The 13,091-nt window shown below is 36.4% G+C and overlaps 1 protein-coding gene across 9 annotated transcripts in view; it reads right to left on the bottom strand.

The window, feature by feature from the left end:
* The window catches only part of ATXN2 (ataxin 2), a 103,605-nt gene that overhangs the window by 17,704 nt on the left and 72,810 nt on the right, over positions 1–13,091 (bottom strand). For 7 of the 9 annotated variants that reach the window (XM_070386170.1, XM_070386167.1, XM_070386168.1 and 4 more), the window contains 4 exons: positions 12,147–12,448; positions 11,146–11,209; positions 10,388–10,540; positions 9,567–9,633 (listed from right to left, as the gene is read on the bottom strand). In XM_070386170.1, coding sequence (XP_070242271.1) covers positions 9,567–9,633; positions 10,388–10,540; positions 11,146–11,209; positions 12,147–12,448 — 586 coding nt within the window. The remainder of the gene's footprint in view (positions 1–9,566; positions 9,634–10,387; positions 10,541–11,145; positions 11,210–12,146; positions 12,449–13,091) is intronic. The other 2 variants (XM_070386162.1, XM_070386164.1) reach the window with 1 other exon arrangement.

Genomic DNA, 13,091 nt, shown 5'->3' with positions numbered 1-13,091 from the left:
GCAATCAAATGAAAAGTGTGGATTTTGGATTGTGGCTCAACAAGCCAACTATTAAGAAAAAATTTTAAGGCAGTAAGAAAAACGTGCTTAGATATTTGATAGCAAGAAATAATTTATAATTTATTTTAGGTAATGGTACCTTAACTATGGTTTTAAAAAAGAAATAGTCCACAACTCTTAAAGATACATACAAAAGTATTGATTAGTGAAATGACAATGGTACCTAGGGTAACAGTGTAATGGTATAAATGAACAAAACTTGTCTAAATTTTCATAATAAAAATTTACAACATAAAATAACTTTAAAAATGGCTTAAACATGAAAAACAAATGCAACTTGTAAACCTCACTTGAATCCTAACTGGAACAAATTAACTGTAAAAAATACGTATTTTAACAAAAGCCACAGAAATTTGAGGATATTAGGGAACTCCTGGTTAACTCTTTCTGGTGTAATAATAGCATTGTAGTTTTTTTTTTTTTTTTTTTTTTTGCATTAGAAAAGGACTTTAATATGGAAGTGAGACAACAGCAGGCAGATGGGCAGAGGATGACAAGTTTCTGGGCTCTAAAAACTGGGAAACTTTTGGAGAACTGTAGTGTTTTATGTTTGTTTTTATAAGACTCTTTAAAAATTATAAAATACTTACAAATAAAATAGTGTATCTAGGATATGCTTCAAAACAATCTGAGGAGGGGAGAGGTGTTGTAGATGAAACAAAAGTGACCGTGAGTTTCTAACTGTTAAACCTGAGTGATGAGTACTTTTACATTGATGTACTATTCAAACTGCTTATATGTATATGTTTGAAATTCTCAATAAAAAGGTTTTTAAAAAGTCAACTGATTTTTTAGTAGTCAACCTGAATATCAAGTTCATATGGAAAAATAACCAAAAGAAAAGTCAAAAACACTTGAGGGAAAAAAAAATCAATATTGGGAGTGGATAGGTGGGAAAGTAGTCTATCTAAAGACAGACAATTTAACAGAATGGAAGAGAAATCCAGATAAAGATTTAACTACACATGGATACTTAATATAGGATGAAAATGGCATTTCGTAGCACTCTGTTTTCTGATCTTAATGGAATGAAAAAATAAACAGAAATATCAATACACCCTAAATAACCAAGTATTTGGCGATTACAAACACATTACTAAGATTTAAAGCCCTTTGGTTAAAGAAATCGTAAGACAGAAAATATTCTGAATGAAAATACAACACATCAAGTTTTAGGGATGCAGCTAAAGCAATGATTACAAATGTATAGCTAATGCAATACAGGGGACGCAGGTTTGATCTCCAGTCAGGGAACAAAGATCCCATATGTAGTGAAGCAACTAAGCCCGTACACAACAACCATTGAGCTGGTACACTCCAACTAGAGAGTCTAAAATGAAAGATCCTGCATGAGTAAATGAAGATCCCATGTGCTGCAACTAAGACCCAAGGCAGTCAAATAAATTAATAAAATTTCTTAAAAAAAAAAAAAAAATCAGTAATTATCAAAGAAATGCACATTAAAATCACAATGAGGTAACAGACCAGATAGGCTAAAACTAAAAAAACAGACAATACCAAAGTTGGCAAGGATGTAGAGTAACCATAATGCTCATTCATGGCTGATCAGCTGAAATGTAAAATGACACAACCACTTTGGAAAACAATTTATCAGTTTCTTATTAATTTAAAATTGCACTTACCATACAACTAAACAACTCTAATTCTAGATATTTAACCCAGAGAAATGAACACAAACGTTCACACAAACATTAGTTCACAAACGCTCTTCAAAGCTTTATGAAAACAACCAAAGACTGAAAATAATCCAAATACCCATGAACTGGTTGGTAATGGGTAAACCAACCATGGTATAATCATAAAAATGGAATCTTGTTCAGCAATAAAAAGGAACAAAATGATGCAGATGATAATATGAAATATTCTCAAATCAGCTAGACACACAGAAATACAACACACAATTCTACTTACTAAAAAATATCTAGAAAAGTCAAAAAGTAAGAGAAAGTAGATCAGTGGCTGCCTGCAATGGGTGGTACTGGAGTAGTTCTCATCAAAAAGTACACTTAAAAGTACACTTATTTTATTGTATGTAAACTATAGAATAACAAAACTGGTTAAAAATTTTGGAGAGCTATTTGGAACAAGATAAACTGGATTCATACCTTATACTGTATATATGGCAATTTCCAAATGAATCAGAATATCCCTGTTTGGGAATTAAGATCTCATATGCCTCAGGCAAAAAAAAAATGTGTTAAGGAGGGACTTCCCTGGTGGTCCAGTAGTTAAGAATATGCCTTGCAATGCAGGAGACATGGGTTCAACCCCTGGCCTGCAAACTAAGATCCCACAAGCTACAGGGCAACAAACAGGCTGCCCGCTGCAACTAAGACCCAATACAGCCAAATAAATATACAAATATACAAATATTTTTTTTAAAAAAGTCTAAGGAAAATCTTGATACAGTAATATAGGTAATTTCTAGGAAATACGATGTCTTCAAACAAAAAACCCCATGGGTGCAGCGCAGTACATATAGTATGCTTCACTTTGCATACGAGGGAAGAAAAGTAAATGTCAACAAGGATGCCAAGACAATTTAATGAGGAAAAAACACTTTTCAAACAATGGTGCCAGGATAACTGGATGTACACAGGCAAGAATCAATGTGGACTCTATCCTTACGCATGCGTGCTTGCTCAGTCGCTTTAGTTGTGCCCAACTCTGTGTAACCCTATGGACTGTAGCCCTCCAGTCTCCTCTGTCCAAGGGATTTTCCAGGCAAGAAAACTGGAGCAGACTGCCATTTCCTTGTCCAGGGGATCTTTGTGACCCAGGGATTGAACCCACATCTCTTATGTCTACCTGCAATGGCAGGTGGATTCTTTACCACTAGTGCCATCTGGAAAATTACCTCAGAATGTATCACTAACCTAAATGTTAGAGCTGAACTCTTAGAAGGAATCTTGGTAAATCTCTACAATCTTGAGTCAGGAAATGGTTTCTTAGTATGATACCAAAAGCAAAAGTGACAATCCAAAATACAAATAAATTGAGGTTCCTTCACAATGAAAAACTTCTGTGCTGCAAAGCCCACCATCAAGTTAAAAAAAACCAAAAACCATAAAATGGAGAAGATATCTGTAAATCTTATATCTGATAGAAGATCTGTATATAGAATATATAGAAAACTCTTACAAGTCAGTGATTAAAAGGCAAATAATTTAATTAAAACTAGGTCAAATATCTGAATAAACAATTCTCCAGAGATAGTATGCAAATGGTCAATGAAAAGATGCTCAACATCATCAGTCACTAGGAAATACTAATCAAAATCATAAAGAAGTACTATTTTATAACCACGAGGATTATAACAGACAATAACAAGTGCTGGGGAAGATGTAGAGAAATTGGGACTCTCGTATACTACTGGTAGGAATAAAAAGTGCTATAGTCACTTTGGAAAACAGTGTGGCACACTGTAAACACAGTAATTCCACTCAGAGAGAAATGAAAACCTAAGTCCACATACAAACTGTACAATGTTCAGCATCACTCATAATAATCAAAAAGTGGAACAATCCAAAGAATCATCAACTGATGAATGGATAAGTGAAATGTTACTGGTATCTACACACCCATAAAAAGAAATGAAGTGTATATTGATAGATGTTCCAACATGGATGAACCTTGAAAACATGCTAAATGAAAGAAGCCAGTCACAAAAGACTCCATACAATATGATTTCATTCACACGAAATATCCAGAACAGGCATTCTACAGAGAAAAGTGTATTAGCACGTCTAGGATATAAGTGTGTACATGCATGGCGTGGGAGGAAAATAGTTACTAAAGGATATGGGGTTTCTTTCTGGAGTGATAAAAATGTTTTAAAATTGACTGGTGATGATTGGACAGCTCTGAGAATATCTTAAAAACCACTAAACTTATATACTTCAAGGGGATGAATTTTATGGCTTTCGAATTACAGTTGACCCTTGAAAAATACAAGTCTGAACTGTGTGGGTCCACTTACACAGATTTTTTTCCCATAGTAAATACTACAGCACTAAGCCATCCACTGTTGGATGATCTGTAACTATGAACATGCAGGACTGACTATAAATTTTTTTTTTTCCCCTGACTATAAATTATACTCAGTTTCTGACTGCACAGAGGGTCAGTACCCTTAACCCCCGAGTTGTTCAAAGGTCAACTATATAAATGAGAGGTCAACAATCCAAATAGAGCCATTTTTAAAAACAGAACATCTGCAAAGAAACAACTGTAAAAATAGACACTGTAAGGATAAACAGAAATTAATTTTAAATCATCAGCTGCTAATGGTGAAAGGGACAATCCACTTAATGGGATGGAAAGTACAAATTAAGAGACTGGGATGAAAACAAGACTTTTCTAAACAACCTTTTTATGTAATTTGCACTTTGAAAATAAATATTTGACATAAAAAATAAAATTAAAATAATAAAAAAATTTATCATTACAAATGTTAACAAGTTCAATCAGGTTAACCTACCTAGGTGTCTAATTGTTGACATAACTCAGTGACTACACAAAATGGTATTTTTGAAGTATCATGGGTAGCAATTCCTGACTCTGAAAACTGACACTTAAAAGAATTCTTAGTGAGATACTAAAGAAATCTTAAATTTTATCTTGTAGAGCAACAGACAACAAATATTCTGAAAACATCTTATACACATTATAGGAAAATGTAAGTAAGCCAGGCTCTAAGATGGCCCCCAATGATTCTGCCTCCTGGTTTTCACACCCTTATATATTAGTCCCTTCCACATGTACCAGATTTGCTCCACATAATCAACAGCAAATGACAGAAATGAAGCTAGGGTACTTCAAAGGTTAGATTGTAAAACAAACTGTGGCTTCCATTTAGGTTGTTTCTCATTATGGGAAAAGCCAGATGACATTTTATGACCAGAACTATCCTGCCAACAGCTCTGCATCTGGAAGCAGATCCACCAGCTTAAGGTTACATAACTCCTGCTCTGCTGCTGCTGCTGCTAAGTCGATTCAGTCGTGTCCAACTCTGTGCGATCCCACAGACGGCAGCCCACCAGGCTCCCCTGTCCCTGGGATTCTCCAGGCAAGAACACTGGAGTGGGTTGCCATTTCCTTCTCCTATACATGAAAGTGAAAAGTGAAAGTGAAGTCGCTCAGTCGTGTCCGACTCTTCGTGACCCCATGGACTGTAGCCTACCAGGCTCCTCCATCCATGAGATTTTCCAGCAAGAGTACTGAAGTGGGGTGCCATTGCCTTCTCCAAACTCCTGCTCTAGCCAACATCTTTTTGCAACTGCTTAAGAGACTCTGGTAGGCTGCAGTCCACGGGGTCGCTAAGAGTCAGACACGACTGAGCGACTTCACTTTCACTTTTCACTTTCATGTACTGGCAAAGGAAATGGCAACCCACTCCAGTGTTCTTGCCTGGAGAATCCCAGGGACGGGGGAGCCTGTTGGGCTGCCATCCATAGGGTCGCACAGAGTCAGACACGACTGAAATGACTTAGCAGCAGCAAGAGACTCTAAGGAAGAACCACCTAGTTAAAAGGCTCCTGGATTGCTGACATTCAGAAACCATGTGAAATAAAATATGTTTGCTGTTTTAGGCAGCTAAGCTTTGTGATAATTTGTTAAAAGACAGATATTATTAATTCAATAGCAATGAGCATACCCAATGACCAGAAAATGGTTTCTAAACACTATTTCCCAGCAAAGAAAATGAGGGTTGCTTGCAGGATTACTGATCCAGGTCTACTGTTAGAAGATTAGCCTGAGACATCTTATTCATAGCAGAAAGGAAGTTATCAGAGACAAATAAGTAGTACCAAAAGGAGACAGGAGCCAATGTAAAGCGATTATCATTGATCAAAGATGGGACAATGAGAGAAGCGAAAAAAAAAAAAATTAATTGAAATACAATGGATATGTAAAAAATTATACAAGAATATATATAATACATATATATTAACAATATATAAAATTTTACATGTATTCATAACTTTTCTGTACAAACTATTTCAAGATACCCAAACAGCCCTGGTTAAAAAGAAGTCCCTTACTGAATGATTCTAGCTAGTAAGTGGAGAAGCAATGCTAGAAATTCAGAAATCACTGTTTTCAAACTCCTAATTAAAGTGATTTCCAAAGTATGGTCCTGTACCAACAATATCACTGGGGAATTGTGTTTTTGTTTTTTTAATGAATTGCACTAGAAAAGTAAATTCTCAGGCTATGCCCCAAATCTACTGAACTGGAAATTCTGGGGATAGGCCCAAGCAATTGGTGTTTTTTTTTTTTTAAACAAACTCTCCAAGTGATTCTAATGTACACTAGAATTTGAGAACCACAGCTCTAAAGAAGAGGCTTCTCAGATGGCGCTAGTGATAAAAAGCCCATCTGCCAATAAAGGAGACCTAAGAACTGCAGGTTTAATCCCTGGGTCAGGAAGATTCCCTGGAGGAGGGCATGGCAACCCCCTCCAGTATCCTTGTCTGGAAAATACCATGGACAGAGGAGCCTCGAGGGCTATAGTCCATAGAGTCACAAAGACTTGGACAAGACAGCACACAGCCCTAATGAAAAGATGCTGTTAAGTATCAATCATCAATAAATAAGATGACAGACTTGACAGAAAACTTTACAATTGGAGAGGGGAGGATCAGGCTATCACCACTTGAGCCTTTAATAAATCTTACCATAATTCAAAGTAGGACCAGATACTATACCTCTTAAATGATCCAACATAGAGCACTCACAAATATCTATCAAGTATTCTTTTTTAAAATATAAATTTATTTATTTTAATTGGAGGCTAATTACAATATTGTATTGGTTTTGCAATACATCAACATGAATCTGCCACGGGTGTACACGTGTTCCCCATCCTGAACCCCCTTCCCACCTCCCTCCCTGTACCAACTCTCTGGGTCATCCCAGTGCACCAGCCCCAAGCATTCTGTATCCTGCATCAAATCTGGACTGGCGATTTGTTTCATATATGATATTATACATGTTTCAATGCCATTCTCCCAAATCATCCCACCCTCTCCCTCTCCCACAAAGTCCAAAAGACTGTTCTATATATCTGTGTCTCTTTTGCTGTCTCGCATACAGGGTTATCGTTACCATCTTTCTAAATTCCATATATATGTGTTAGTATACTATATTGGTGTCTTTCTTCCTGGCTTACTTCACTCTGTATAATAGGCTCCAGTTTCATCCACCTCACTAGAACTGATTCAAATGTATTCTTTTTAATGGCTGAGTAATACTCCATTGTGTATATGTAACACAGCTTTCTTATCCATTCATCTGCTGATGACATCTAGGTTGCTTCCACGTCCTGGCTATTATAAACAGTGCTGCGATGAACACTGGGATACACATGTCTCTTTCAATTCTGGTTTCCTCAGTGTGTATGCCCAGTCTATCAAGTATTCTTATCTCTTCCCATAAAAGTTACACCTGAATGTAATCAATGACATCACAAGAAGAGAGAAATCTAGAATATATGATATACTACGTAACAATCAGTTTCTGCCACAAAGCAACAGCAGGGGTAAAAATAGGGGAAAACAAAGACGTGTAACCAATGTAATAATGTGAAGATCTTATTTTGATCCACACTCAAAACAAACCAACTATAAAAATATATTCCTGTCTCAATCAGGGTAATCTTATTATGATGGTTATTAGATGATAAAAAGGAATTAGTTTATTTTTATAAAGTGTGATAATGGCACTCTGGCTACCTAATAAAAATATCCATATTTTTAATATGATACACCCAAAGTGTGTAGAAATGAAACAGCAGGCCCTCAGAATAAGATTAACCCACAAGATAACTTTAAATGATCTAAGGTAGAATTCTTCCAATAGGTTCCAGTGTTCTAAAGGAAAGACAAAGGCTATCATATATTCTGTTTTTTTTGGCTGCTTTGTGAGGCTTGCCAGATCTCAGTTCCCAAGCCAGGGATTGAACCCAGGCCCTGCCACTGAAAGCGCCAAGTCCTAACTAAGCAATGGACCACCAGGCAATTTCCCCTCATACATGTTTTTTTAAAAACAGAATTTTAATTACTAACAGGCACAAAACATGCTTTCAACACTGAGGAAAGCTTATTAATTTAAGAAGTGAAAATTTTTAAAGTTACCAAATGATCCAACAGTCCCAATCTTGGGCATATATCTGAAGAAAACTCTAATTCAAAAAGATACATGTACCTTAATGTTCACTGTAGCATTTTATTAAGGACGGAAAACAAGAGCTACTACCTATCTATCTGGTCACGCCATGTGCATGGCATGTGGAATCTTAGTTCCCCAACCAGGGACTGAACCCAGAGTCATGGTAGTGAAAGCACAAGTTTTAAACCAATGTACAGCCAGGAAAGTCTCAGAAGTAACTTAAATGTCCAAGAACAGGTGGATAAAGAGTGTTTTGATAAAGAGTGAATGAATAAAGAAAATATTATGCATATGCAATAGAATACTACTCAGCTATAAAAAAGAATGAAATAATGCTATTTGTGGTAACATGGATGAATCTAGAGATTATCATACCAACAGTGAAGTCAGAGAAGGACATTTATGATATCACATACGAGAGTCTAATGTAACGACACAAATGAACTTATCTACAAAACAAACAGACTCAGACAGAAAACAAACTTATTGACTACTGAAGAGGAAAGTGGTGGGAGAGTGGTGGAGATGGCAGAATAAATTAGGGGCTTGGGACTGGCAGATACAAACTATTATATATTAAACAAACAAACAACAATGCCCTACTATATAGCATAGGGAACCAAAGCCAGTCTCTTGCAATAAACTATAATGGGGGAAAAAAGTGAAATTTTTGTGATGGAGGTAATTACTGGGCACTGAGAAGTGACTTTATTATACAAACCATTCTACTTTCTATTCTCAATAAAATGAAGAAACGACTGCTCTTAATTACCTAAATGGCAAAAGGGGGAACCCTTTAATGTTTTTCAACATTAAAGTATTTCTTTTTAAGATAAGTATGTGTTTTTTTTCAATGAAGTCTCTTCTGCACAAACACAGAGTACTAGATCATGCAACACTCTCATTTTAAAGATGAGGAAACATTTCTCTAATAGCATTTTGACAATTTCTGAAGTGAGCCATCTCTGCTCACAAAGAAATTTTAAATTTTTTGGAGAAATTACATATTATATAAGAATGTGAACAAACAGTTAATTCAGCAAACCATCTTTACATATTTAACATTGAATATTTCAAAATTCAATTATTTTTTGTGAAGAGGATCTTGAAATTCACAACTTGTGAGTATTTCTCCTCCCGTTTTTGTTCATAAAAATCCATTTAAATACCTGATGTAATGTTGAACATCCAAAAGTCAATGAAGTTTTATGAAAAGTCAAAACTGAACCACAGATATTCACTCATTATAAAATGAGTTATTTCATTCATGCAGCATGCAGACTACAAGCAAACACAGGCAGGATTATTCTCACCTTTACCTGCTCTATATGTCTTGGCTTGATTGACTGGCATGGGTGTCATAGGTATAGGATACAGAGGCTTAAGGAAATAAAAAGAAAATGAAGATTAAGCTCTCAAGATATTAGGAATGTATCTTACCACTTTCTCTTAGTTGTATATTACTAGAGAGCTAGCTCTAAAGTTTTCTGATTCTTAATAGTCATTAAAAAGATAAAGTCACACCCACAGCTAAAAGGACAAATCCCAAACTACAGTAAATCTAAATCATCTTTCTGACCAGAAAACATTTTCATAGTTAGGTCCTTATACCAACAATATTCCACACTGCATGCCTCCACTTTTTAGAGAAAAATTGTGGGGGTGGGGGGAAGAGGGTGACTCACCACACAGCATGTGGGACTTTAGTTCCCTGTGTGTGTGCTTAGTTGCTCAGTCATGTCTGACTCTGCGACCCCACGGACTGCAGTCTACTAGGCTCCTCTGTACATGGGGATTCTCCAGGCAAGAATACTGGAGTGGGCTGCCATACTTTCCTCCAGGGGATCTTCCCAACCCAGGGATTGAACCCTAGTCTCCCTTATTGCAGGAGAATTTTTTACTGTCTGAGCCATCAGGGAAGCACCTTAGTTCCCTGACCAGGGATCAAACCCAGGTCCCTTGCAGTGGAAGCACAGAGGTCTAACCAATGGACCCCCAGGGAAGTCTCATGGCTCCACTTTTAAATATCTCTGTTACACCATCACTGCAAGTCACTGCGCACCTACAGAACACTTGGTGTCAAACATAAATAACTTACAGAGGATAAATGAACAAGTCAAATTCTATGACTTACTTGCACGCCCGGGCTCACAGGGACCGGATACATCATATTTGGTGCAAAACAAACAGGCTGAGTATAAACTGGAGTTGGCTGCTGATGACCCACCATAGATGGGCTAGGTTGTGCTTGAGGACGAGGCGAAGTTGGGGTGGTAGAAGGCTTTGGCTACAAAAACAAAAATCAACTATCTTAAGGTGAAAAGGTAAATATTACTGCAATCTGAGGACTGGTTTCCCCATCTTTCTCAGTTTTACTCAGTGTTAATTAGTATCTCTTAATGAAAGTTATCTCAGAGAAAATAAACCTGCAAGTGTTTCAAATAAAAAAAAGAAATACTTGGTAGAAAGTTAATGTAAATGTTATATCAATTAATCAACAACGCTATTAAAAATAGTGATATCTTTAAGTGTTTTGGAAAAAAGTGTTTTTAAAAATTAATCTTTTAAAAAACGTATCTTTCAAAGTCAGTAAAATAACAACAGTATATCAATGAACCTGAGAGCCTAGCAGGCCAACCATCTTCAAATTCTGAGTCAGAAAGATTAAAAAATTTGCCTCAGACTACATTATTAATTGATAAAACTAGATTTTTTTCTTATGGTTCAAAAATATATATTAATTACCACATAAGAAAAAGGAACTTTAACTAGAAGTTGTTTCAGCATACTGTAACTGAATTTAGATGGCAGGTATGGAAAAAGATGTATTACTACTACTTTTTTTTTTTTTTTAAGAGACTAGATTTACTACAAAGAGAGAGAGAAACTTACCTGAGAAAAGGAACGAGGGTTGAACTCCTTTGCATTGGGATTCAACGTTGATTTCCTCACTTGCCTACACCAGAAAAAAATAAAGGCCAGTGAAATCTGCATGGAACTTATGCCACTATAGTCTTTTATACCTGACAGCTTTTTAAAAACTGCTAAATTTAAGTAATTCTCACTAGGAGATCATTCTCTTCCTTAAAACACACACATACATACTTCCCATTGCTTAATCTGGTAATTGCTAGTCAAAAAAAGACAATTTTTTAAAAAGTGAAATATGCAAAGCTTTTGAGCAACCAACAAAAACAACCTGAAGACAGTAGCCCCTTCTAAAATATATTTAAAAGCAATCCTTAATATATCAAGTCTCTAATATGTAGTAATTTTTTTCTGTGACAGTGTTTCCTATACAAAGTATCTTGGGAAAAATCATAACTATAATAAAAACTTTTGCCTCAAATCAAGAATAAGTGCTCCCTGACGTATCAACAAGCTGCATTCCAAAAGTTCAGCTGTTTAACAGCGTTGTAGGGAATGCAGAACAAATCAGCCAATGGTGGTGTGATTAGATTCTAAGACTGGCCCACAAAAGCCCCACTTAATTGATAAGGGGCACCAGAATTTTCTCTCTTCTTGGCAGTGGCAGTTCTTAGCTCTAGCAGCACAGCAAGGAGGTGGGTACTGACTAGCATACAGGGGATATCAGTCCCAAACCCAGTAATTTTCCAACTCCCTGTATATTTACAAATTAGCCATGCTTAATTTATGCATAGAGTTGTTTTTTTTTTTGCCAAGGGATGGAAAAACATGGGAGGAGGGAAGAAGAGTATAGGGTGCAATGACTTAACTGACTTAAAATGTTATTTGTTAAGACCAGTTGTATTTAAGTTGAGGGTTACATATAAAGCAGTCTAAAAGTCTAGATAAATTCTGGAGTTGGAAGGTCCTGGACACGTTAAGGGAAAGTGAAGCAAAAGGGTGTGCTAAATTCCAGGTTTACTCACTCAGCTGCGTCTTTCTTCTCCTCTTTATCTTCTTTCTCTTGTTTACATCCTGGACTGGAAGTCTGAACCCCTTGGGATGTGACCTCAGGTCCCCTCTTGTGCTCCGTGTTACTGAGGACTGAAGGGGAAATGCTGGGGCTGCTCGGCTTGCTGCTGCCACTGGTGCAGTTGCTGCTATTTTCAATGAAAGAATCCTTAGCATTTGGTTCAATTTTGTCTTTGATCAAATCTCTTGATTTTTCTCCCTCTCTATTTTTGTTTAGCAGCTGATCCATAGATTCAGAAGTAGAACTTGGCTGTAACTAAATAAAGGAAATAATTATACTTAAATATTTTAAATAACTCTAGTAATCATTTTTTTTCCCGTGATCACAAACTAGTATTTGTAAGCATGAAATATTCTGAGTAACGTTCTGTTCATACTTTACAAGTAATGTTTTCATTATAAGGCAACAATAATGAAATGTCTATACAACCTAACTATAGTCATGTGAGCACTCAAATGTCCTAGCCTGAAAACTCTGTACTGAGTGCATACCATGTGTCAGAAATTGTGTGTGCTGGAATAGTTCCTATCCTCCCAAAGCTTTCCATCTGGATGAGATCAGACACTAACCAACTAGCGTAAATGGGGATTCCAGAGGAAAAAGCAACTCATGGAAAGAGAAGGCTTCTCAATGAAAATGTCATCTAAAGTGGCAAAGATATTAGGGGTTTGGGGAGAGTTTCAAAAAGGGAGTAATACACTAAGTAAAAGAAAAGAAACTGCACGTTTAAAGACCCAAAGGAAAGGAAGAAGATGGCCCTATGTGAAATAGAAAAGTACTGGTAACTGCAGCAAGAATGGACACAAAGTGAGTCAAGAAACGATAAGCTCACCCAAGAGGAACAAGATGATAAAAGGACTTGAAAGCTATGCTCAGGATTCTAGCTTTTAATTCTCAG

Source organism: Bos mutus, chromosome 17, assembly GCF_027580195.1.
Source record: "Bos mutus isolate GX-2022 chromosome 17, NWIPB_WYAK_1.1, whole genome shotgun sequence".
Taxonomy (NCBI): domain Eukaryota; kingdom Metazoa; phylum Chordata; class Mammalia; order Artiodactyla; family Bovidae; genus Bos; species Bos mutus.
The sequence above is the reverse complement of the archived record's forward strand: the minus strand, read 5'-3'. Positions and strand labels throughout refer to the sequence as shown.